Source organism: Hyla sarda, chromosome 1 (assembly GCF_029499605.1).
Source record: "Hyla sarda isolate aHylSar1 chromosome 1, aHylSar1.hap1, whole genome shotgun sequence".
Lineage (NCBI taxonomy): Eukaryota > Metazoa > Chordata > Amphibia > Anura > Hylidae > Hyla > Hyla sarda.
The window spans coordinates 451806666-451831035 of record NC_079189.1 but is presented as its reverse complement, the minus strand read 5'-3'; the positions used below and the strand labels follow the sequence as shown (position 1 = coordinate 451831035).

At 45.7% G+C, this 24370-nt stretch overlaps 1 protein-coding gene across 1 annotated transcript; it reads right to left on the bottom strand.

Moving 5' to 3' along the window:
- Window positions 1-665: 665 nt before the first annotated feature.
- Window positions 666-3836, bottom strand: FZD10 (frizzled class receptor 10). The gene has a single exon (XM_056552339.1). It carries the CDS (start codon window positions 3274-3276, stop codon window positions 1525-1527), a length of 1752 nt encoding a protein of 583 aa, XP_056408314.1. The 5' UTR covers window positions 3277-3836; the 3' UTR covers window positions 666-1524.
- Between the last annotated feature and the right edge of the window lie 20534 nt (window positions 3837-24370).

The following is a 24370-nucleotide window of genomic DNA, read 5'->3' as shown; positions in this document are numbered from 1 at the left end:
CTAGAGTCAAGTCTGACCAGGACATCTATCCTGTCTCTCTTTAAAGTATACTTAGCACTTGTCATGTTGTTTCTAGTGTATGTATACAGTATGTGCTTAATATGCGCTTGTCAGTTTCAGAGGTGAAGAGGTCCAATGTGAGTGGATTGTCTGTACAGCATGCAGAATAATAAAAAAAATAAGCTGGATCAGTGCTCAAACAGTAGCTGACCACAGAGCTGCCAGTAATTTTTTTCACTCAGCTATTTAAATGAAACTCTGTATCTTTTGAAAGCCAATTGTTGTGTTCCACACCATAGAGCAGATTATTCATCTTCCTGTAATACACTGGAGATATCCTTTGAAGAGACTTCAGAGTTTGGAAAGTCATCCAAATCTCAGGTTTATGATCTGCAGACTTTGAAAGCAGATATAATATAACAATAGATAAAGTATCCGTGTCATGTGTTATCAGGTACAGTCCTCAAAGTGCACTGTGTCTCCAGTTTTGAATTTCCTAAAGGAGAATTTGTCTTTAACTTAAATACACAATAAACTCAAATGTCAAAAAAAAAAAAACTAAAGGATTTACCACCAACCCTGCATTCATATTAGTAACTGTCAGCCCTTGACAACACAAATGCAATAACTTCTCAAGCTAAAGAACAACATTATGTTTATTTTTTTAATAAAATAGTAAAGCATGAAAAATAATTGTATGTTACAAATATATATATTTATATTTATATATGTACAGCAAAAAACCAAAAACAAAAAGATGGTGCATATTTCACATAGCAAAGAGCAACACAACATGCAACGTTTCCCTTTGCGGTATCTAGTGCTTTTTGATCTATTCATGGCTAGAATTTGTTTCACAATAGAAAGAGTCAATAAGCCCTTTGAATTGATCCATCTCCCTTTTTAACCAAACAGTCCCAACGTGTATAACATTTGGCTTGATTTCCATTAAAAAGCCACAGGGTAGGACTAAAGGGACGGAGGCCTCAGTTCTTTTGTCAAGAAACCTCTTTTGTTGCCCTCTTTGCAGAAACATACACGTTTCGCTTTTTTTAAAGTAGTGGGAAAAAATAAATATTGCACATTATTTCCCAGTGACACAACTAAACTCTATGGTTATGTCTTTAAAGGAACAGTTTGCCTTTGAGGACCAAGGAGGGCAAGAGGTCAACATCTTAAGTCGTGAGTAAAATCTATTCAACCAGTGGAACTAGATTGTAAAAAATAATAATTCATTTGTATTTTCAAGCATTTCAGTAGCTATTAGTAGAGTTCCCAGATACATACAGGAAAGTGCCTGTTTTCTCTGAGATCACTAGTTCGGTAAAGTCAACACCACCCAGGATTTATATGACAGTACCCTGCCCATAAGTATTAGTTATATCTTATAGAGTCATCTCTCCATTGGGTACAATAACCACAAGTTTCCTTTAGGAATTACCTTGGCTTGCTGCATTGTGGTGACTAATAAACAGGTTTCTAGCTAGGGCTAATCTGTGCAGTACATAGAAAGACAGTCCCTTCTCATACACAGGTGGGCGGCTGTAAGGCAGATTCATACTTTCCATGGTGAAGTTTTTGGGGTTGCTGAGGCTTTTTGTAGATTCCTGTACTAGTGATGACACTTGCAGGTTTTCGCCTGCTCCTTTTCTTTAACCTTTTGCTAAAAACATTCTGCCATGACTGTAAGGTTTTAGAAGTCCATATCCACATCCCACTGGTTATACCCACAACTAATAACATAAATATTTTTACCATAAAAATTTCTACAGCTGGTATAGAGTTTGTCATTGTACAATCCAGGGTTTGAGTCTGACTGTTGCGTTTACATTTATCTTGTGTGGCTAATATTTTCCAGTAGTCCATGTTAAGTCGTTCATAGAAATAGCAAGCAATGACACAAGTGGCAGGGACTGTGTACAGAACAGAAAAGACACCAATCCTGACCATAAGTTTCTCTAACTTGTCAGTGTTTTCCCCTCCAGTTTTCATGACTCTTCTAATGTGAAAAAGAGCCACAAAGCCAGAGAGAATAAAGGAAGTGCCAATGATGAGGTAGCAGGCCAAGGGAATAAGCACAAAGCCCGTCAAGGCATTGACATCCATGCTGCCAACATAACAAACCCCTGTGAGTTCATCCCCAGCTACTCTCCTCATGACCAGGATCATGATGGTCTTCACAGCTGGGATAGCCCATGCAGCCAAATGGAAATAGCTACTGTTGGCCTCAATAGCTTCATGTCCCCATTTTTTCCCTGCAGCCAGGAACCAGGTCAGTGTCAGAATTACCCACCACAAGGAGCTGGCCATACCAAAGTAGTAGAGAATCAGGAACACTATGGTGCAGCCGGTGCTCTCTAGACCCTCCTGGATGACGTAGAGCTTCCCACTGTCTCTATCGCAAGCTATACTGTCTGCTCCAGCAAAAAGACGGATGATGTATCCTACAGAATACACACAGTAGCACATGGACAAGAATATGATAGGCCTCTCGGGATACTTGAAGCGCTGAGGATCAATTAGGAAGGTGAGCACAGTAAAAGCGCTGGAGAAAAAGCACAAAATAGACCAAATAGCAATCCAGATGAAGGCAAACTTTTTGTCATGCTTGCTCCAGTAAACATCTACTCCAGAGGTGCATAGGGGAGCACAAGAAGCACTCTTCTCCACATGGTGGAACTTTCCTGAGTTCTCACAAGTTGTCCTGCTGGGTAGATCCTTGGGCTGGGTGTCAAGGCTATTGCTGGGTCTCTGTGGCCTGAATATAGGAGGCAGCATGCTAGATCCTCTGGGGGCCTCATCTGTCCCATTGTTGGGAGCCTCCATACACAGGTAGTTTGGGTCGTTCTTGTTTGGCAGCTTGCTACAATCCAGGGAGTCTGGCCACTTGAAGTTAAACTGCTCCATTATGGGTGAGCACTTGAGTCTTGCCTGTTCACACATGACCCTGCAGGCTGGAATTGGGGTGGACACCTGCTCGGTGCACATGGGAGCATACAGGGAGCACAAGAAGAACTTCAGGTGGCTGTGACAACCATACTCCACCAGAGGTGCAAACTCATGGAGCTGGATGGCTGCCTCCCTCTGGTTTTCATGTCCCATCAAGTTTGGCATCCTGGTCATGTTATAGCCAATGTCCTTACACATAGGGATTTCTATGGTTTGACACTTGCCATCACCAGTCCGGTCTGTGTCTATGGAGCTGATCCCTGAGCAGAGGCATATTCCCAGCAGCACAAGCAGAGTGGATCGTGAGAGCAGAGCTGTGATAGCCATGCCTGCAGCTCTCAGAGGCAGCAGATCCTTTAGTGGTTAGTCACAGGCTGGGATGATACGGTGCTCAGAGCAGCATAACTCCGGGCTAATGTCTCTCTCTATCTCTCCTCCTAGGGTAGGAAGGAAGCAGCTGTGGTGACAGCAAAGAGGTTCTGCAGAAGTTGCTGTTGGAGGCTGAGTGCTCAGTATGCCTCCACCAGTGGCAGGATCTTCTCCTCCTCGCACATGTCCCTCTGCCTGGACTGTTCTGTCTTCTTCTCTGGTGTCACAACCAAGTGAATGTGCTCCACTTCCCTGCTCCTGCAGACACTCCTCCTCCTCCTCCTCCTCACTCTTTTTTCTGCAGCCAGAGCAGCTGTTTTAGGGGCTGTGTCCCAGGATGAAAAAAAACCTGTTGGAGATCCGCCTTGTATACGACACTACTTTGCATAAGAAAGGTGAAGCTGACACGTTGATGACTTAGCAATGGATCTTCAAGCAGGACCCCTGCACAGTCAGAGCTGCTCTCCCACACTTTCCCTGCTCCCCTCCCTCCCTGGGGAACTTCTCCAAGTGTCTAAAAAGTAATCACTGCTCTCAAGTGCAGGTAGGAAGTGAGGAGGGGGTGTGGGGGGGGCAGCTTATTTGTAAACACAACAGTCGTTTTTGAACCTATTTCTTCTGGGTGTGTAATAGTGCACTCCACAAAGACTTCCAGTTTATTGTCAGTCCCAGAAACCGGCTACATGGGCCATAAATCCTCATTGTTTCCAATTGACCCTTTCACTCAATGGACTTTAACGTTTTTGTTCTCTCTTTCTTTATAGTTGAATCATTTTAGCAGAAAAGAAGGGTTAATACACATAGATGATAATGTTTCTTGCACTGTGATCTAGCTGTCCCAGGCCACAGGCTGTGTAGAACTATCAAATACAATGTTTGTAAATATTAGGTAAATATTTAGAAAACATTCTCATGTATTAGTGAAAGCTGATGAATTGTGATAATAAACATATTGACCTTAGTGTATTGAATTGATGTACAGTGGTCCCTCAACATACGATGGTAATCCGTTCCAAACGGACCATCGTTTGTTGAAACCATCGTTTGTTGAGGGATCCGTGCAATGTAAAGTATAGGACAGTGGTCTACAACCTGCGGACCTCCAGATGTTGCAAAACTACAACACCCAGCATGCCCGGACAGCCAACGGCTGTCCGGGCATGCTGGGAGTTGTAGTTTTGCAACATCTGGAGGTCCGCTGGTTGAAGACCACTGGTATTGGAGGTTAAACTCACGTGTCCCCACCGCTCCGGACCGTCACCGCTCGTCACCACTGCCCTGGATGTCGCCCTCCATCGCTGTCGCCGCGTCCCCGGGGTGTCCCCGACGCTCCGGCAAGGCCTCTGCTTCCCCGGCATCCTCGCTCTCCGTCGCCGCCATCACGTCGCTACGCACGCCGCTCCTATTGGATGACAGGACAGTGTGCGCAGCGACGTGATGACGAAGATGGAGAGCGCCGATGATGCAGGGGATCCAGAAGAGGACGCGCTGGAGCCCCGAGGACAGGTAAGTGATCGCCACCGGACCACACGGGGTACCATAAACGGCTATCCGGTGGCAGCTGAAGCAGTCAGCGCTGCCGGATAGATATTTATGCGATGGCCCCGACATACAAAAGCATCGTATGTTGATGCTGCCTTCAACATGCGATGGCTTCTGAGAGGCCATCATATGTTGAAATGATCGTATGTCGGGGCCATCGTAGGTCAGGAGGTCACTGTAGTTGGTGCCAGTTTCATTAGGTATCATACGGTACTGATCTATGTCATGCAACAGACCAATTTATGCACATGCACAATTTTGATAAATTTGTTACACATTATCAGAAGTCAATATTAAATCCTAGGGCTGATTTGCCACATAATTGTGGCATGAAAAATAAATTATACTTACCTACCAATATCTCCTGTGGTGTCTGATTTCCCAACAACCCCCTATCCTGACTAAGCAGCACTTGCTTTTGTATCAATAGACAGGATATGCCACTTAACCAGTCACTAGGCAAGTCAAATAACATCAGGGAAATCCATTACCTTTCACACTGGATAAAAGTATGGTACTTTTTTAATGCCAGGCTCTGTGTGATGATGAAAAAGTAGATTATATAAATGTTGAGTTAGATGCAGATACAATTAGTGTCTATTAATAGAATTCATTTAGTTAACCCTTTTCTGTCAAGTTGTTAAAGATGTCATTTAACTATTTCTTATATATGTTTCTGGGTCTATAAATCTGCATAGCTAGACAGATTTGCAGTTTAAGGCACAAGGAAAGCTGGTGGCATCTACCATAGTTGCTGGCATGGTGACCACATAGTATGCCACCCAGCTTTCCTAGCACCATGAACTACAAATCTGCCCAGCCATTAAGCCTAGTGTTACGCCGAGCGCTCCGGGTCCCCGCTCCTCCCCGGAGCGCTCGCTACACTCCTCTCACTGCAGCGCTCCGGGCCCGGGGCGCTGCGATCCCGCCTCTGGCCGGGATGCGATTCGCGATGCGGGTAGCGCCCGCTCGCGATGCGCACCCCGGCTCCCGTACCTGACTCGCTCTCCGTCAGTTCTGTCCCGGCGCGCGCGGCCCCGCTCCCTAGGGCGCGCGCGCGCCGGGTCTCTGCGATTTAAAGGGCCACTGCGCCGCTGATTGGCGCAGTGGTTCCAATTAGTGTTTACACCTGTGCACTTCCCTATATCACCTCACTTCCCCTTCACTCCCTCGCCGGATCTTGTTGCCTTAGTGCCAGTGAAAGCGTTTCCTTGTGTGTTCCTAGCCTGTGTTCCAGACCTCCTGCCGTTGCCCCTGACTACGATCCTTGCTGCCTGCCCCGACCTTCTGCTACGTCCGACCTTGCTTCTGTCTACTCCCTTGTACCGCGCCTATCTTCAGCAGCCAGAGAGGTTGAGCCATTGCTAGGGGATACGACCTGGTCACTACCGCCGCAGCAAGACCATCCCGCTTTGCGGCGGGCTCTGGTGAAAACCAGTAGTGACTTAGAACCGATCCTCTAGCACGGTCCACGCCAATCCCTCTCTGGCACAGAGGATCCACTACCTGCCAGCCGGCATCGTGACAGTAGATCCGGCCATGGATCCCGCTGAAGTTCCTCTGCCAGTTGTCGCTGACCTCACCACGGTGGTCGCCCAGCAGTCACAACAGATTGCGCAACAAGGCCAACAGCTGTCTCAACTGACTGTTATGCTACAACAGTTACTACCACAGCTCCAGCAACCATCTCCTCCGCCAGCTCCTGTACCTCCTCCGCAGCGAGTGGCCGCTTCTGGACTACGACTATCCTTGCCGGATAAATTTGATGGGGACTCTAAGCTTTGCCGTGGCTTCCTTTCCCAATGTTCATTACACTTGGAGATGATGTCGGACCAGTTCCCCACTGAAAGGTCTAAGGTGGCTTTCGTAGTCAGCCTGCTGTCTGGAAAAGCCCTGGCTTGGGCCACACCGCTCTGGGACCGCAATGACCCCGTCACTGCCTCTGTACACTCCTTCTTCTCGGAAATTCGAAGTGTCTTTGAGGAACCTGCCCGAGCCTCTTCTGCTGAGACTGCCCTGTTGAACCTGGTCCAGGGTAATTCTTCCGTTGGCGAGTATGCCGTACAATTCCGTACTCTTGCTTCTGAATTATCCTGGAACAATGAGGCCCTCTGCGCGACCTTTAAAAAAGGCCTATCCAGCAACATTAAAGATGTTCTGGCCGCACGAGAAATGCCTGCTAATCTTCATGAACTTATTCACCTAGCCACTCGCATTGACATGCGTTTTTCCGAAAGGCGTCAGGAGCTCCGCCAAGATATGGACTCTGTTCGCACGAGGCGTTTCTTCTCCTCGGCTCCTCTCTCCTCTGGTTCCCTGCAATCTGTTCCTGTGCCTCCCGCCGTGGAGGCTATGCAGGTCGACCGGTCTCGCCTGACATCTCAAGAGAGGACACGACGCCGCATGGAGAACCTCTGCCTGTACTGTGCTAGTACCGAACACTTCCTGAGGGATTGTCCTATCCGCCCTCCCCGCCTGGAAAGACGTACCCTGACTCCGCACAAAGGTGAGACAATCCTTGATGTCCACTCTGCTTCTCCACGTCTTACTGTGCCTGTGCGGATGTCTGCCTCTGCCTTCTCCTTCTCTTCTGTGGCCTTCTTAGACTCTGGATCTGCAGGAAATTTTATTTTGGCCTCTCTCGTCAACAGGTTCAACATCCCAGTGACCAGTCTCACCAGACCCCTTTACATCAATTGTATAAACAATGAAAGATTGGACTGTTCCATACGTTTCCGCACGGAGCCCCTTCTAATGAGCATCGGATCTCATCACGAGAGGATTGAACTTTTGGTCCTCCCCAATTGCACCTCGGAAATTCTCCTTGGACTTCCCTGGCTTCAACTTCATTCTCCTACCCTGGATTGGTCCACTGGGGAGATCAAGAGTTGGGGGCCCTCTTGCTCCAAGGACTGTCTAAAACCGGTTCCCAGTAACCCTTGCCGTAACTCTGTGCTTCCTCCAGTAACCGGTCTCCCTAAGGCCTATATGGACTTCGCGGATGTTTTCTGCAAAAAACAAGCGGAGACTCTACCTCCTCACAGGCCTTATGATTGTCCTATCGACCTCCTCCCGGGCACTACTCCACCCCGGGGCAGAATTTATCCTCTCTCTGCCCCAGAGACTCTTGCCATGTCTGAATACGTCCAGGAGAATCTAAAAAAGGGCTTTATCCGTAAATCCTCCTCTCCTGCCGGAGCCGGATTTTTCTTTGTGTCCAAAAAAGATGGCTCTCTACGTCCTTGCATTGACTACCGCGGACTTAATAAAATCACGGTTAAGAACCGCTACCCCTTACCCCTCATCTCTGAACTCTTTGATCGCCTCCAAGGTGCCCACATCTTTACTAAATTGGACTTAAGAGGCGCCTATAACCTCATCCGCATCAGAGAGGGGGATGAGTGGAAAACAGCATTTAACACCAGAGATGGACACTTTGAGTATCTGGTCATGCCCTTTGGCCTGTGCAACGCCCCTGCTGTCTTCCAAGACTTTGTTAATGAAATTTTTCGTGATCTGTTATACTCCTGTGTTGTTGTATATCTTGATGATATCCTAATTTTTTCGGCCAATCTAGAAGAACACCGCCAGCATGTCCGTATGGTTCTTCAGAGACTTCGTGACAATCAACTCTATGCTAAAATTGAGAAATGTCTGTTTGAATGCCAATCTCTTCCTTTTCTAGGATACTTGGTCTCTGGCCAGGGACTACAAATGGATCCAGATAAACTCTCTGCCGTCTTAGATTGGCCACGCCCCTCCGGACTCCGTGCCATCCAACGTTTTTTGGGGTTCGCCAATTATTACAGGCAATTTATTCCACATTTTTCTACCATTGTGGCTCCTATTGTGGCTTTAACCAAAAAAAATGCCGATCCCAAGTCTTGGCCTCCTCAAGCGGAAGACGCCTTTAAACGACTCAAGTCCGCCTTCTCTTCGGCTCCCGTGCTCTCCAGACCTGACCCATCTAAACCCTTCCTATTGGAGGTTGATGCCTCCTCAGTGGGAGCTGGAGCTGTCCTTCTACAAAAAAACTCTTCCGGGCATGCTGTTACTTGTGGGTTTTTTTCTAGGACCTTCTCTCCGGCGGAGAGGAACTACTCCATCGGGGATCGAGAGCTTCTAGCCATTAAATTAGCACTTGAGGAATGGAGGCATCTGCTGGAGGTATCAAGATTTCCAGTTATTATTTACACCGATCACAAGAACCTCTCATACCTCGAGTCTGCCCAACGGCTGAATCCTCGTCAGGCCAGGTGGTCTCTGTTCTTTGCCCGATTTAATTTTGAAATTCACTTTCGGCCTGCTGATAAGAACATTAGGGCCGATGCTCTCTCTCGTTCCTCAGATGCTTCTGAAATTGAACTCTCTCCTCAACACATCATTCCTCCTGACTGCCTGATTTCCACTTCTCCAGCCTCCATCAGGCAAACTCCACCAGGAAAGACCTTTGTTTCTCCACGCCAACGCCTCGGAATCCTCAAATGGGGTCACTCCTCCCATCTCGCAGGTCATGCGGGCATCAAGAAATCTGTGCAACTCATCTCTCGCTTCTATTGGTGGCCGACTCTAGAGACTGATGTGGTGGACTTTGTGCGAGCCTGCACTATCTGTGCCCGGGATAAGACTCCTCGCCAGAAGCCCGCTGGTTTTCTTCTTCCTCTGCCTGTTCCCGAACAACCTTGGTCTCTGATTGGTATGGATTTTATTACTGACTTACCCCCATCCCATGGCAACACTGTTATTTGGGTGGTCGTTGATCGATTCTCCAAAATGGCACATTTCATCCCTCTTCCTGGTCTTCCTTCAGCGCCTCAGTTGGCTAAACAATTTTTTGTACACATTTTTCGTCTTCACGGCTTGCCTACGCAGATCGTCTCGGATAGAGGCGTCCAATTTGTGTCTAAATTCTGGAGGGCTCTCTGTAAACAACTCAAGATTAAATTAAATTTTTCTTCTGCATACCATCCTCAATCCAATGGACAAGTAGAAAGAATTAACCAGATCTTGGGTGACTATTTACGACATTTTGTTTCCTCCCGCCAGGATGACTGGGCAGATCTTCTACCTTGGGCCGAATTCTCGTATAATTTCAGAATCTCTGAATCGTCCTCCAAATCCCCGTTTTTCGTGGTGTACGGCCGTCACCCTCTTCCCCCCCTCCCTACCCCCTTGCCCTCTGGTCTGCCCGCTGTAGATGAAATTTCTCGTGATCTCTCCATCATATGGAGAGAGACCCAAAATTCTCTCTTACAGGCTTCTTCACGCATGAAGAGATTCGCGGATAAGAAAAGAAGAGCTCCTCCCATTTTTTCCCCTGGAGACAAGGTATGGCTCTCCGCCAAATATGTCCGCTTCCGTGTCCCTAGCTATAAGTTGGGACCACGCTATCTTGGTCCTTTCAAGATTTTGCGCCAGATTAATCCTGTCTCTTACAAACTTCTTCTTCCTCCTTCTCTTCGTATTCCTAATGCCTTTCATGTTTCTCTTCTTAAACCACTTATCATTAACCGTTTCTCTCCCAAATCTGTTCCCCCCACTCCTGTCTCCGGCTCCTCGGACATCTTCTCCGTCAAGGAAATTTTGGCATCTAAAAAGGTCAGAGGGAAAACCTTCTTTTTAGTGGATTGGGAGGGTTGTGGTCCTGAAGAGAGGTCCTGGGAACCTGAGGACAATATCCTGGACAAAAGTCTGGTCCTCAGGTTCTCAGGCTCCAAGAAGAGGGGGAGACCCAAGGGGGGGGGTACTGTTACGCCGAGCGCTCCGGGTCCCCGCTCCTCCCCGGAGCGCTCGCTACACTCCTCTCACTGCAGCGCTCCGGGCCCGGGGCGCTGCGATCCCGCCTCTGGCCGGGATGCGATTCGCGATGCGGGTAGCGCCCGCTCGCGATGCGCACCCCGGCTCCCGTACCTGACTCGCTCTCCGTCAGTTCTGTCCCGGCGCGCGCGGCCCCGCTCCCTAGGGCGCGCGCGCGCCGGGTCTCTGCGATTTAAAGGGCCACTGCGCCGCTGATTGGCGCAGTGGTTCCAATTAGTGTTTACACCTGTGCACTTCCCTATATCACCTCACTTCCCCTTCACTCCCTCGCCGGATCTTGTTGCCTTAGTGCCAGTGAAAGCGTTTCCTTGTGTGTTCCTAGCCTGTGTTCCAGACCTCCTGCCGTTGCCCCTGACTACGATCCTTGCTGCCTGCCCCGACCTTCTGCTACGTCCGACCTTGCTTCTGTCTACTCCCTTGTACCGCGCCTATCTTCAGCAGCCAGAGAGGTTGAGCCGTTGCTAGGGGATACGACCTGGTCACTACCGCCGCAGCAAGACCATCCCGCTTTGCGGCGGGCTCTGGTGAAAACCAGTAGTGACTTAGAACCGATCCTCTAGCACGGTCCACGCCAATCCCTCTCTGGCACAGAGGATCCACTACCTGCCAGCCGGCATCGTGACACCTAGGTATGTAGCAACGATAGCAAAGCAAATATTCAGTAGTTTGGGAAAGCTGGGTGACAATTTTTGCTGGATCTCTAGTTGTTATAGCTAAAAAAAAAAAAAGAAGCCTGGCGTCTGTACCGTTACTCTGGAAAAGAAAATGTATGCAAAATTCTATGGAACAAAAAGTAAAAAATACATTGACTGTAGTGCTATGAGCGATTTTCTGTGGGATCACATCCATGCTGGCATCTCTAAAAAAAACAAAAAAAAAACACACAGATATGTTTATGTATGATTTCTTGATTTTAGAGCAAAATAATCTTTACTTGTTTATTTATTGGACTTTTTATTTGTCCTGCTGATAAAAAGAATAGATGAAATAGGAATGTTGTCCATTTATTTTGTCCATTGCTCTTTGTCTGTTGACATTCCACAAATCTATTCATTCAAATAATGAAGTGTCGCACTGGAGCCAGCAGGGCACATTCTGGTATAAGGGTTTAATTGCCCTGATGACCCAGTCTCTGAAGGTGGCATCATCTATCACCTATCATCTATAGAAAACTCACAGTTGCAGTTTCTCAGCCCCACAGAGTGCATTCAGTAAGATGCCACATTATTATACAGGAGTGTAGGGGACAGACTGATCAAGTGACGGACAAAGCTTGTCTATTAGAGCCCCCTCAAGGAGGAGAGCCCTTGATTTTCCTGATAATATTGACAGTGTTATGGATGATGACGGGGGTGGACAGACTCCAATTTACTGTTTGTAGTGAAATAGGGGGAGATGCTGACAAATGTTTATCTAGATTGCAGTGAAGTCCCTGCCCTTGCCACAGAGCAGTCACATTGACCAGACACTTATCAGGAACATCACTGGGACATCACTGTTCAAAGTGTCCCATTTGTAGACCACGTAATCTCATACGATTATCTCAATTATCTCTCAATCTAACACAGGTCACTTTGATTCAGAAGACATGTACCTACTTAAAGAGCCTCTCCAAGATAATACACACATTAAAGGAAAAATTCTTTAGCCACATGATCTGCACAGTCGACTTACTGCAGTCTAATAAAACTTACATATTCTTTTACAAATTTCCCATATAGCTAATCAAGCCAAGCAGGTTATTTAAAGATAGCAAAACGGAGTATGTCATGTATTTTCAGCCAAAACTTGGACACCGTAGTTGCAGGTGCATCTGTATTTTGTTATGTATATATGTTGCCCGTAAGCAAATCATTTTCATGATCTCTGTAGGCTGTCAGTAAATAGGACCATACAGGTATTATGCAGAATTACCGTATTTTTCGTCGTATAAGACGCACTTTTTCTACTCCAAAATGGGGGGGGAAAGTTGGTGCGTCTTATACGGCAAATACACATTAAAACCCTGTCCTATTGCGGCGGTCCCTGCGGCCATCAACGGCCGGGACCCGCGGCTAATGCAGGACATCACCGATCGCGGTAATGCCTTGTATTAACCCTTCAGACGCGGCGATCAAAGCTGACCGCCGCGTCTGAAACGAAAGTTACACTAACCCGGCTGCTCAGTTGGGCTGTTCGGGACCCCCGCGGTGAAATCGCGGCGTCTTGAACAGCTTACAGGACACCGGGAGGGACCTTACCTGCCTCCTCGGTGTCTGCTCCGTGCCGGGATCCCCTGCATGGCCGGCACTCTCCTTTGTCGTAATCACGCCGTCCGGTCATCCAATAGGAGCGGCGTGCGTAGCGACATGCGTAGCAACGTGATGGTGGCGACGGAGAGCGAGGATACCGGGCAGCAGAGACGTTCCTGAGCGACAGGGACACCCCGGGAACGCAGCGACAGCGATGGAGGGCGACATCCAGGGCAGCGGTGACAAGCGGTGACGGGTCCAGAGCGGCGGGGACGCGTGAGTATAACCTCCTATACCAGTGGTCTTCAACCTGCGGACCTCCAGATGTTGCAAAACTACAACTCCTGGCATGCCCGGACAGCCAACGGCTGTCTGGGCATGCTGGGAGTTGTAGTTTTGCAACATCTGGAAGTCCACAGGTTGAAGACCACTGTCCTATACTTTACATTGTATTTTGTTCAGAATCTTTTTTTTCTAGACTTTCCTCCTTTAAAATTGGGTGCATCTTATATGCCGGAGCGTCCTATATGGCGAAAAATACAGTAATACTTTTCACATTTGAATGTTTATTTTATTTTTTACAATTTTATCCAGTCTAAGCAATCCTCTGTGAGCTAAATTAAATTTAAAATTTAAAAAACAGGCAAGATGCCACCGATGGTAATCACATAAGATAAACTTCCCCACCCACCCCCATTGAAGGGGCTCACCTGGCATGATTGTGCATAATGCAATAATTATAAACGCAATAATTGTGTATCACCATGTAAATCCAGAAGCTGCAAAGGACCCCTGTTACACCTTATCTTCAAGAGGGTGTGGTGACGCACAATGGAATTAAAACAAGTAAACAATAGCATAAAAATAGAGGCCCGATGTGCTAACTTGACCAGAAGCAATTCACATTTATTTGGAGTCCAAATGTATTTCGGAGCTTTGGGATATTTCTTCTTTCTTAGATAAAGATGGACTGGTCAGAGATAAAATCTCTGCTGCAAGGTTAGGTAGTCATGAGTTATTTGATAATAATATCCTCATTCTCTGACAGCAAGTAGCGATCTTTTAAAAAAAAGTTGTCTAAAATGTATAATATATGCATTGTTTTTGGTTCTTTTAGAAAGTGCAGTGCCTGGTGCTGCAGCTTCATTTGCTGCAAAATGGGATACATTGAAATTGTACTCTTTCTTTAAAAAAAATAAACAAACAAACAAATGCATAAATAAATAAAATAAAATAAAACATTTTTTTATGTCAGGCAACCCCTTTTTAAATACAAAGTAAATTAGAAAGTTGCCTAACTTTCTATTATACTGTGATTAAGATATATTTACATAAAACAGGAAAACCTCTAAAGGGACATTAATCCTAAAGCACTTTATCTGCCTTTGTTGGATGGTGAATTTGATCTATTGTCTGTAGACAGGCATTACCGAAGGAGAGGTTGACTATACTTTTTTTGTGTGGTTACGAAAAATGTCTTCTCCCATGAAAACTACTTTATCTCCCATACATCTTCAAAGAACCCCTCAAAACCTTTGCATTGTGTATATAATTGATATTAACAGCTGTTGTTACAAGCTGCACCTTTACAAGCTGTGCATGGTATCTTTAATGTTTCTTTCGGATGTTAAAAGTTCTCACTTTTTCATTTTTACTGATAACATCATACAGCTCAATCCAAAGACGGTATACACTGCATATGTGCATTATTCTTTTTCTGAGACTAAATAAAAGAAGTGGAGAAACAAGCAAGTGGGGGAAGACCTGTGTACCTAACAGAGTAGAGGGGGCTTTATAGATCAGGCAGAATGGCTTCCCTGCATGCAGGATTTAAGTTGAGCTGCTCCTTGGAGTAGCTTGACTCCCCGCTGCTAGGCTTGGATGCAGCATGCCACCCCCCTCTGGCAAATGTTATGGAGAATTGGGAGGAATTTTATGGTTGCCTTTAGTATGTCTTTTGTCTTCTTTGAAGAATGACTTTGGACATTTTATTTACATATTTAAGCACGGATGAAAGGGGAAAAAGAAAGCATTTGCTTCGTTGTGGGAATAACGATATGTTTAAATTAATGGGAAATCTTATTAGACCTTATACACTTCCAGTGTGGGGATTTTATTTTTTTTAATGGAACTTTGTAATTAAACAAGATTTTCTAATAGCAACCCTTTGCTGCATCTTAGAAGGATGATGCACTCTCTCCCACTCATAAATATTTGAAGAAGTGCCATTAATTGTTTATACCTCTAGGCCCTGAACATATAACTCTCAATGAGAGAAATATTTTACAAACTGAATATTTAAAGAGGAATGTAAAAATTTAAACCATAGCTAAATATTTTGTAGACATAATACAGCGGCAGCATGTAATGCTCCCAGATCGCAGGCAGACAGGGAGCAGACAGTCAGGAACTCATCCAATGCATTAGTTATTGATCTGAGACAGTTATGTTTGTTCAGTGTGAGTTACAGTCCATATGCTTTACACTGCTCCAACAGGGGTGTACTAGACCAGTAGAACACTCCCTGGGGAAGAAATACATTAACACGTTCACATTACTAGGAAAGTAAATCATGGCTTCTTAAAGTTGCAAGTTAATTAAAACTGTCAAGGTCAAGAAAAATATTGCTTTGCCATTTGCACAAGATGGCTTCTTCTTTCAAAATAAATAGAGGCATCTATTTTTTAGGTAATAAGACACACAGTAACTATATCTTGAGCTTCTCTATGTAAATGGTGTAACGTCCAGATTAAATAACAATTATCTCCACATTTCTAGTCAATGGGTCATTAAGAGCACAACATTGATCTTCATGTTTCTGTGAGGGCTCTGTACTGGCATATAATTGAATACCTATCAATTTACATATATGAATGTTTAATTTTTTATGATAATTATTCTGCAAATGTAAGGCCATTGTTAACTTGCAGAATAACTTGGCCCAGATTTACTAAATCAGATATAGACAGTGTACCCTTAGAATAATAAATAATGAAGCCCTTTTAAACTTAGAAACATAGAATGTATCAGCAGATAAGAACCATTCAGTCCATCTAGTCTGCACAATATTCTAAATACTATAAATAGTCCCTGGCCCTATCTTATATGAAGGATAGCCTTATGCCTATCCCATAAACTCCTTCACTGTATTTGCAGCGACCACTTCTGCAGGAAGGCTATTCCATGCATCCACTACTCTCTCAGTAAAGTAATATTACTGCATAAACCTTTGCCCATCTAATATAAAAATGTGTCCTCTTGTGGCAGTTTTTCTTCTTTTAAATATTCTCTTCTTCTTTACCATGCCCTCCATTAACCCTTCAGATGCTGTGGCCAATGCTAATCACGGGATCTGAAGTATCTGCGGGTAAAGGGGATTCATCAGACCAATTGCGGTGCAATCATGGGGGTCTGATGAAACAAGATGGCCCACAGAGCTTTACTTGCCTGCTCCTGGCTGTCTGCTATGATCTTCTTCTCTGGTCTAACTTCTAGCAAACCAGAGGAATAGATTGCCAATAACATATGCAGTCCTATGCATATTACTGAACAGTCCCTTTGGGGACTAAAAAGGTGAATTTAATTTTTTTTAAATGTGACTTTTTTAAAAATAAAAGTAAATAAGCCCCACCTCCAAGTTCCACTTTTTAAAATTTTACAAATTTAAAAAATAAAAATACAATAAAACCAACATATTTGGTATTGCCATGTGTGTAAATGTGTGAGCTATTAAAATATTATGTTAATTATCCCATATAATAAATGTCCTAAATTGCTGATATTAAGTAACATCACATCTTGGAAATAAAAAAAAAGTTATAAAAAAGTCACATGTATAAAAAAAATTGGTAGGGATAGAAACTACAGATCGCATTGTAAAAAATGAGTCCTCATATAGCCCCATATACGGAAAAATGAGAAAGTAATATGCGGAATATGTGGAACCAGCAATGCAGTAGAAGAAAAAAAAAGAAAAAAAGTTTATACTGCCAACGGCGCTACCACTCAGGTATGAAAGTATCAATGTATTTTATCCATACATAAAGCTAAAGGAGCGCTATAACATGAGCAACTCCTACTTGTGTTTTAGCACTCCTTTAGCTTTATGTGTCAATAAAATACATTGATACTTTTATACCTGACTCCAGTTCCATACTGTAAATAACACCAGAACTGTAGTAAATTTTCCCCAATGTTTTACTGAAGTAATTGTTCTTGAAAAAGAGATCAAATGACCCCTAAAATGGACATTTTCTTTTAGCATAAAGTACTCATAATGGTTAAAGCTATACATAGTTTAAAATAGATTGAGGAGTGTAGGGGTTTAAAATATTAAGCAACTTTAAGTGTCTGTTCCTATAAACATACTGTAGATAAAGTAGTTACTTTAGCTTACTTTAATGGTCTGCATTATTTAAAAAAAAACATCTGACATGTCTGTGGTGTGGGGTGTGATGAAAAGGGCAGATGGATTTACCCTAGGTGCAGATGGCATTAACCCCTTGTATTCGTGATGCCAGGGTGTAGTTTATCCTCAATGCCACCCGAAGGTATACCTCTGGATCCTGTGCTAGGCATGGGGGCAATAATGACTCCAACGCCAAGTTATGGATAATGGTAACTTTACTGAGGGTAGACAGATGGTAAAGTCTTTACAGTTCAGCCAGGGCCCACGGAGGTGACCAGTGGCTCAGAGACCTTAAGGGCTTGCTGGGACTTGTAGTAGGACTATACAATTTAATCCAGGCCACATTGACTTGATAAAGGATGACTGTGACTGACTTGACTTGACTGATGACTGACAATACTGAGACTGTGGCTTACTTGTAGCTGCTTGTGGCTGCAGACTGGACTTGAGGCCTCCTATGACTCTGGACACTCTCTAGGACTCGACTTGACCTCAGCAAAGACTTGTAAGTAAAGAGAGAGGTAGCTCCACCCAGGGCTTATATGGGGGTGACTAGCAGGGAGCCCATAGGTCACCACTGGGATCACCTCGTCACTGGTACCTCCTGGGTAACAATCACATGACAAGTCACATGGTAAACAGTCTTAAAGTGACAACGCTTTATGAACACATTACATGGTATAATACATTAGAAACATATTTACATAGGGGGACAGATGCCCAGGGGACACTGTAGGGGGGCTGCCTGACAGGGCAGCAAGAAAACAGGGTAACACCTCCTGTACTGGGCCACCACAAACTTCCCCTCTTAAGCACAGCCATCCTCGGCACCCAGTCCTGGAGGTCGGACGACTCATCATATTATCCACACAGCCCACAAGAGCCGCCGCATTACTTGAGCCTGACGAGTGCGGCCAGGTAAGGAAATATGAAACATAGAAAAAGCAGGAGAAGTATCCGGGATATTATTTAAAAAAAGTATCCGGGATATTATTTAAAAAAAAGTACATCCAATTAGGCAGCTATACAGTTAAAATTAATCAATTTATTTATTGTAGATCTAACTTTATAGTCTATTGTTTAACTATATTTCTATATAGGAAAAACTAAAAGAAACCTCAGTGTTAGATTTAGAGAACACCTGTATTCTTTACGAACAAAAATAGGTGCTACTCGATTCATCATTCATATAGATGACCATCATTACCGAAAAGTTGATGATATTCGTTTTGCAGGTTTACAACACATTCCACAACAACCGCAAGGTGTAGACAGACATATAAAATTACTACAATGTGAAGCAAAGTGGATCATGAAGTTGAAAGCGCTACTCCCCCAAGGTCTCAATGAAAGGAATGATTTTAGCTTGTTTCTATAGATTAGCAGGATCAATTTGTTATTATGTTTATTGGTTTTAATATGTATATATATATACTCTGCAAGCTATGTATTCTTGTTGGTGAATAACACCTGGCTGGTAATCCAATGGATCAGTAACCGGATGATGCGTCATTGACGCAAAACTGTGCTGTCGTTCTTCTGTTAAATTCTGGCTGCTGGCTGGTAGCTGCCTTCCCTCCCTGCACCTGGGTGAACTCTATCTGTTTATGGACATTGCTTCGCTGTTTTCCGAATATGTTTTGTACATGGACATTACTTCAATAAAGTCCGAACTTTCTTCGTCTTATATGGTGAGTGCAGACATGCTTTTTTCCTTCTCGGATATTTTGTGGAATTGCTGTTTCTACTATTGTCTGGGACCCCATAGACCCTATTTGTTCACCAGGTATTTGATTGCTGTGCTGCAGTAAGGCTATTACACACATGTGCAGTGCCCATCCCTTGTTTCTCTCCACTTTGTACACATTATATAGACTGACTAAATTAGTTGGACTATGTGTGATACTATTTTTACTCCCTATATCTAGCAGGAAGCTTTCCTTGAGTAGACCTGTGGCATCTAAGCAACACCACCTCGGGGAAATCTGGAACTCTTACGTCTTCTGGAGCTCTTAGAACTTCCGAGGCCGCAGCTGGTTCGTCCTGAGCGAACTCAGGAGCTGGCATTAATTCAGGACTGGTAGGGTCCAGAGTCGCTGGCATCTGCGCTGGAGAGGCTGGAAACAGAGTTGGTTCTCTAGAGACTGGTGTATAGACCGGAGCCAATGGTGACAAGACTGGGACTGGTGTAGAGACTGGAGTAGGTTGAACAAGCCCCGATGCTGGTTAGACACAGAAGCGCCACCTCCTCCAGTTGTCAGACCTGCAAGAGAGTACATTCCAGGCAAGGGAATCACCCCATCCATGGATTTCCCCATGTTTTCTCCAACCCAGCCTGCAATAGGCTGGGTTGGAGAAAACATGGGGAAATCCATGGATGGGGTGATTCCCTTGCCTGGAATGTACTCTCTTGCAGGTCTGACAACTGGAGGAGGTGGCGCTGGGAGCACTGGTAGATCTTCTTTCAGACACAACTTGATTTGATTTTAGTGAATAACTTGCAGCTCATACCCAAGCTTTTGTACTTCATATATAGCAGAGTCCAGATACGTCAAAGTGTACGGTTCTGTCTCCCAGACGGAGTCTAACTTGTGGGTCCTTGGAATCTTCCACAGCCAGACTTTATCTCCCAATTAAATTGGTTTGGCAGAGGCATGAAGGTTATAATCTTCCTGGTGTTTCTGCTGAGCCTTGCCCATTTTCTTGCCTATTTGGATTCTTCTCTGGTGGTCAGAGACCCACTCCAGGGAGGCTTGCAGAGAGTTGTTGAATGGGGCTTGAAGCCCAAATGTTCGGCCTTTAGACAGCTGCCAATGTCACCCCATCATCAAGTAGAAAGAGTGGTATCCGTAGAACAATGGACTGTGTTATTATAGATCTCCAATAGTTCGGGCAGCAGTCGGGGCCACTCTTCTTGTATTGACACAGAGGCTGCTCGCAACATGTGGATAAAGACTTGATCGATGCACTTATAGAGCCCTTTCCCCTGGGGGTGGTAAGCAGTATTCTGGAGTTTCTTGCAGGCATGAAATTGACACAGCTCTTGAAAGAGTTGGGCCTCAAAGGCAGTTCCATGGTCCGTCAGGACAGACTCCGAAACACCCAAGGGTTTGCACCAAATTGGAGTAGAACATAAGGACCACTGTATTGGCTGTGAGGTCTTTAACGGGTACAACAATAGAATGGAGGGGTGACCTTTCGTCCTTGTGCACGTTCTTGGTGACGTTACAGACAGCACATTCACTGCACCGTTTCTTAGTGATGCTCCGCATTTCGATCCAACAGAATCTTCGCCTGACAGTAGCCTCGGGCTTGTGGACTTCAAAGTGTCCCGACTGATCATGGTATGCGTTGAGGATTGTCACCGCATCTTTTCGGGGAACCAGAATCTGATGAAGTCGATCACCAGAGACCGGATCCGAATAATTTTGGTACAACAATCCTTTGTGCACACACACCCGCTTCCTCTGTCACCACAGACATTTCAGCTCGTAGTCACACTGTGTCTGGCATAGACGGGTTGGTACCTTTTTCACCAGAAGGTAGTCCAATAGATCCCCTAGGCCTCGACTTTCGTCCTGAAGGGGGGCGGTCACAACTGAATGAATGAGCAGTAATTGGCATCGTTCTTCTCTGCTCCTCACAGGTTATGACTGGCAAAGGCATTTAATCGCTCTTGCCCTTCCTGGACTTGTGACAGGACAGCTCCAAGACCTTCAAAACTGACATCAGTATACAGCCGACACTGACTGTAGTCTTGATACACCAAGATGGGTCGTTCTGTCAGCAGACATTTGAGAGCTCAAAATGCCATCTCTTGCTCTTCCGCTCATTCAACAGATAGTCTTCCATTGTAGTACTCCTTCGCCATACCCTGTAAGAGAGCTGTGAGGGGTTCTGCATTCTGGGCGAAGTGGGGAATGAAATGGCAGTAGTAGCCGGCAAACCCCATATTTCACCATGCGCGGGGTTGGCCAGTTCTTGACAACTTCCACCTTTTCAGGATTAGGCTGGACTCAATCTGTGCTGACAACATGACCCAAGTAGTGGACCTGATGTTTGATCTTCAGCCCATGCTTGATCAGGACTTGGAAGACATCTGACAGGTAGCTAAGGTGTTCCTGGTGGAACTTGGAATACACAATGACATTGTCCAGGTACAATAGGACACTTTGAAAATTCAGATGGCCCAGGCACTTTTTCATCAGACGCAGGAACGTAGCAGGGGCATTGCACAGCCCAAACGGCATATTCTTAAACTTGAATAGTCCCACGGGTTTTACGAAGGCGGTCTTCTCCTTATCCTCCACGGCCATGGGTACTTGCCAATATCCACTGGTTAAGTCCAGGGTGAAGAAGTAAGCAGCCGACCTGAGGGCGGTGAGTGACTCCTCGATCCTTGGCAATGGATAAGCGTCCTTGTGTGTGACATTGTTCAATTTCCTGTAGTCGACACAGAAGCGGATGGTTTAGTCCTTTTTCTTGACTAGAACAAGTGGTGCCGCCCAGGGGCTCTGACTTTCCTGAGTTACGCCTGCCTCTTTCATGTGTGCCTTTCCTTGATTGGTGGACTGTCACCTGTGAGGATTCGGTGCTGGATCATTGAAGTCTGCCCGAAGTCTGTGGTGTGCTTGCTGAAAGCCTCTTGGTACCTCTTGGCAACATTGAGGATTCCATTGACTTGTTCCCTTGTGTAGTGTCGTCCCCAACCTCGAGTTGCTCTGGAGGGCTCACACTGAATCCTTCGGCCACTTGAGCAGCACACTGTCGGACCACCAGACATTCTTTCGCAATGTCTTTTGACTCTAGGAGGTACAGCTGGGCTACAGAAGTGTATTTGGGCAAGACAGTAGCAGAGTCAGACAGGTTTACTAACCGCATCGGGACTCTCCCGTTCGTGACAGTGACAAGGCTTCTCGCAACACGAACAAGAGGATGATCTTTCAATTGTATAGGTTCCAGCAGGGCTTGATAGTCCCTATTCTTAACTCCGGGATGTGCACGACACCAGATGATGGTTTCCGTGTTGGTTTGTAAGGTCCCCGACCTGATATCTTGAATTCGCACTCTGCAGATTTCACCTTGCTTGTTGGCATACTTCTGCTCCGCCTGTGGAACTTTTAAGTGGCGCTGTGCAGCCCGCTGGCCTGAAGGGGACATATGGGGAAGAGAGGCATGCAAGGCATCTAACACTTCAGTGAAACAATTCTTCATAATGTTCATCCCCAATATAAACTCTGCAGACCTCTTATCTGTCACATTAGTTACAATCACTCTCTGCCCGCTAAGTACATGCTCTCCCAACTGAATGGTTGGCTCCCAAAATCCATGTCTGGGGACTGGTTGCCCATTACCCGCAACTACTCAGAAGTTAACACGGTCAGGTGGAGCAGCCCGGGGGGCAAGCTCCTTAACAGCCTTAGTCAGTTGTTCAATATCCTGCCTAACACTCTGTAAATCTGAAGCTGCGGTGACTGGCAAAGTAGATGGTACTGGGGCGGGGGCTGGTGACGGTGGTGGTATAGGTCTGGCTACTTCCTCTAACTCAGTACCGGACTCAATCACTTGGATACCCAGTCTTTTGAAAGCGGGGAATGACATGTGGGGGTTTTGGACCGCTAACATTCTCAGCTGGGCTTTATCCCATTTATTATGAGCCCCATCAATAAATCTGTCCATTACCACCATATTGCCCTGCTCGGGAGTTACACCATTTAATTTTTTGACAGTCTATAGGGCATTCTGTAGGGCTACGGCATATGCTCTCAAGGTCTCACCTGGCTTTTGTCGCTTTTCAGCTGGAGAGATACCTCTGATAGAGAGTGTGACCCAAATACCTGTTACAGTCCCTCAAAGATCTGCTCTACAGTCGCCTTCTCAGAGGCTGGCCAGGTGCAGACTTCCTCTAACGCTGGTCCCTGGAGTTGTGAGCAATTGAACCTGTTGGTTAGGAGGGAAAGAGTAAAGGACAAACAATCTCTGGATCCTCTCTTTGAATTCCCTCAAGGTGAAGGGGTCTCAATTGTAGGTAGGGAGGACAGGGTTCCCCATGAATACCGGTGCAGACGCTGGAAGAGCAGGACTGTTGATGCTGACTGCAGACAGGGCTGGCAAGATCCTGGCTGCTGGGGCAGATGATGACCTCCCCAGCAGCTGCTGGAGATGTAGGGGCGCTGTGGCCTGGTTGATCTGGAGAGCTGGGTTCTGACATCCCGATGAATTTTGAATGCGCTGTAGCTTTAAGGGAAATAAGGTGAGTTCTCCCTTAAGATTCTTACTTTAGTGCAGCAGGGGCTTTGACTTGACTGATGGGTGTACTGTAATGGATGCTCCCCGTCTATTTTTCAGGCACCCGGTTGTAATCCATCTTGCAACCAGACTTGCGGGAACTAATGGGTTAATACTGATAGCTACTGGCATCGGAGACTGGATACTGGCAATCTTTGGTGTTTGCAGAGTCTGTGCGGTGCTTGACAGGTAACAACAGAGACGAGCACAGCAGCCAGAGCTTCCAATATGGCTGTGCCCAGGGAACTCCCTGTTTTGGTCCGGTCAGCAAAATCTTCCCCTGTGTAACACCGGGTGGCTCTTTGGTTCCTCATCGTAGCACTGGATAGATGGGGCAGAGCTGCGGATACAGCGGACCAAGTTAACCCTTTCAGGTATCGACTCAATACAGTTCACACAGTTCACAGTAGCAGATAACAGTCTTTTCTTCACCTCCCCCTCTATTTCCCAAACACCTCAGATATAATTACTCTTTCCACCGATAAAGTCTCGTACACTTTCTGGCGCAAACTTTATTCGCATCAGCATGCAATTTCATGATAATACTGGACACAGTTCAGACTGGGGGGAGGACTTGTCGCATAAGGTGCACACCCGTATCCTGTTCATAACGCCAAAAGTTGTGGTATGGGGTGTGATGCAAAGGGCAGATGGAATGACCCTAGAGTATTCGTGACACCAGGGTGTTGATTATCCTCAATACCACCCGAAGGTATACCGCTGGATCCTGGGCTAGGCATGGGGGCAATAATGACTCCGACGTCAA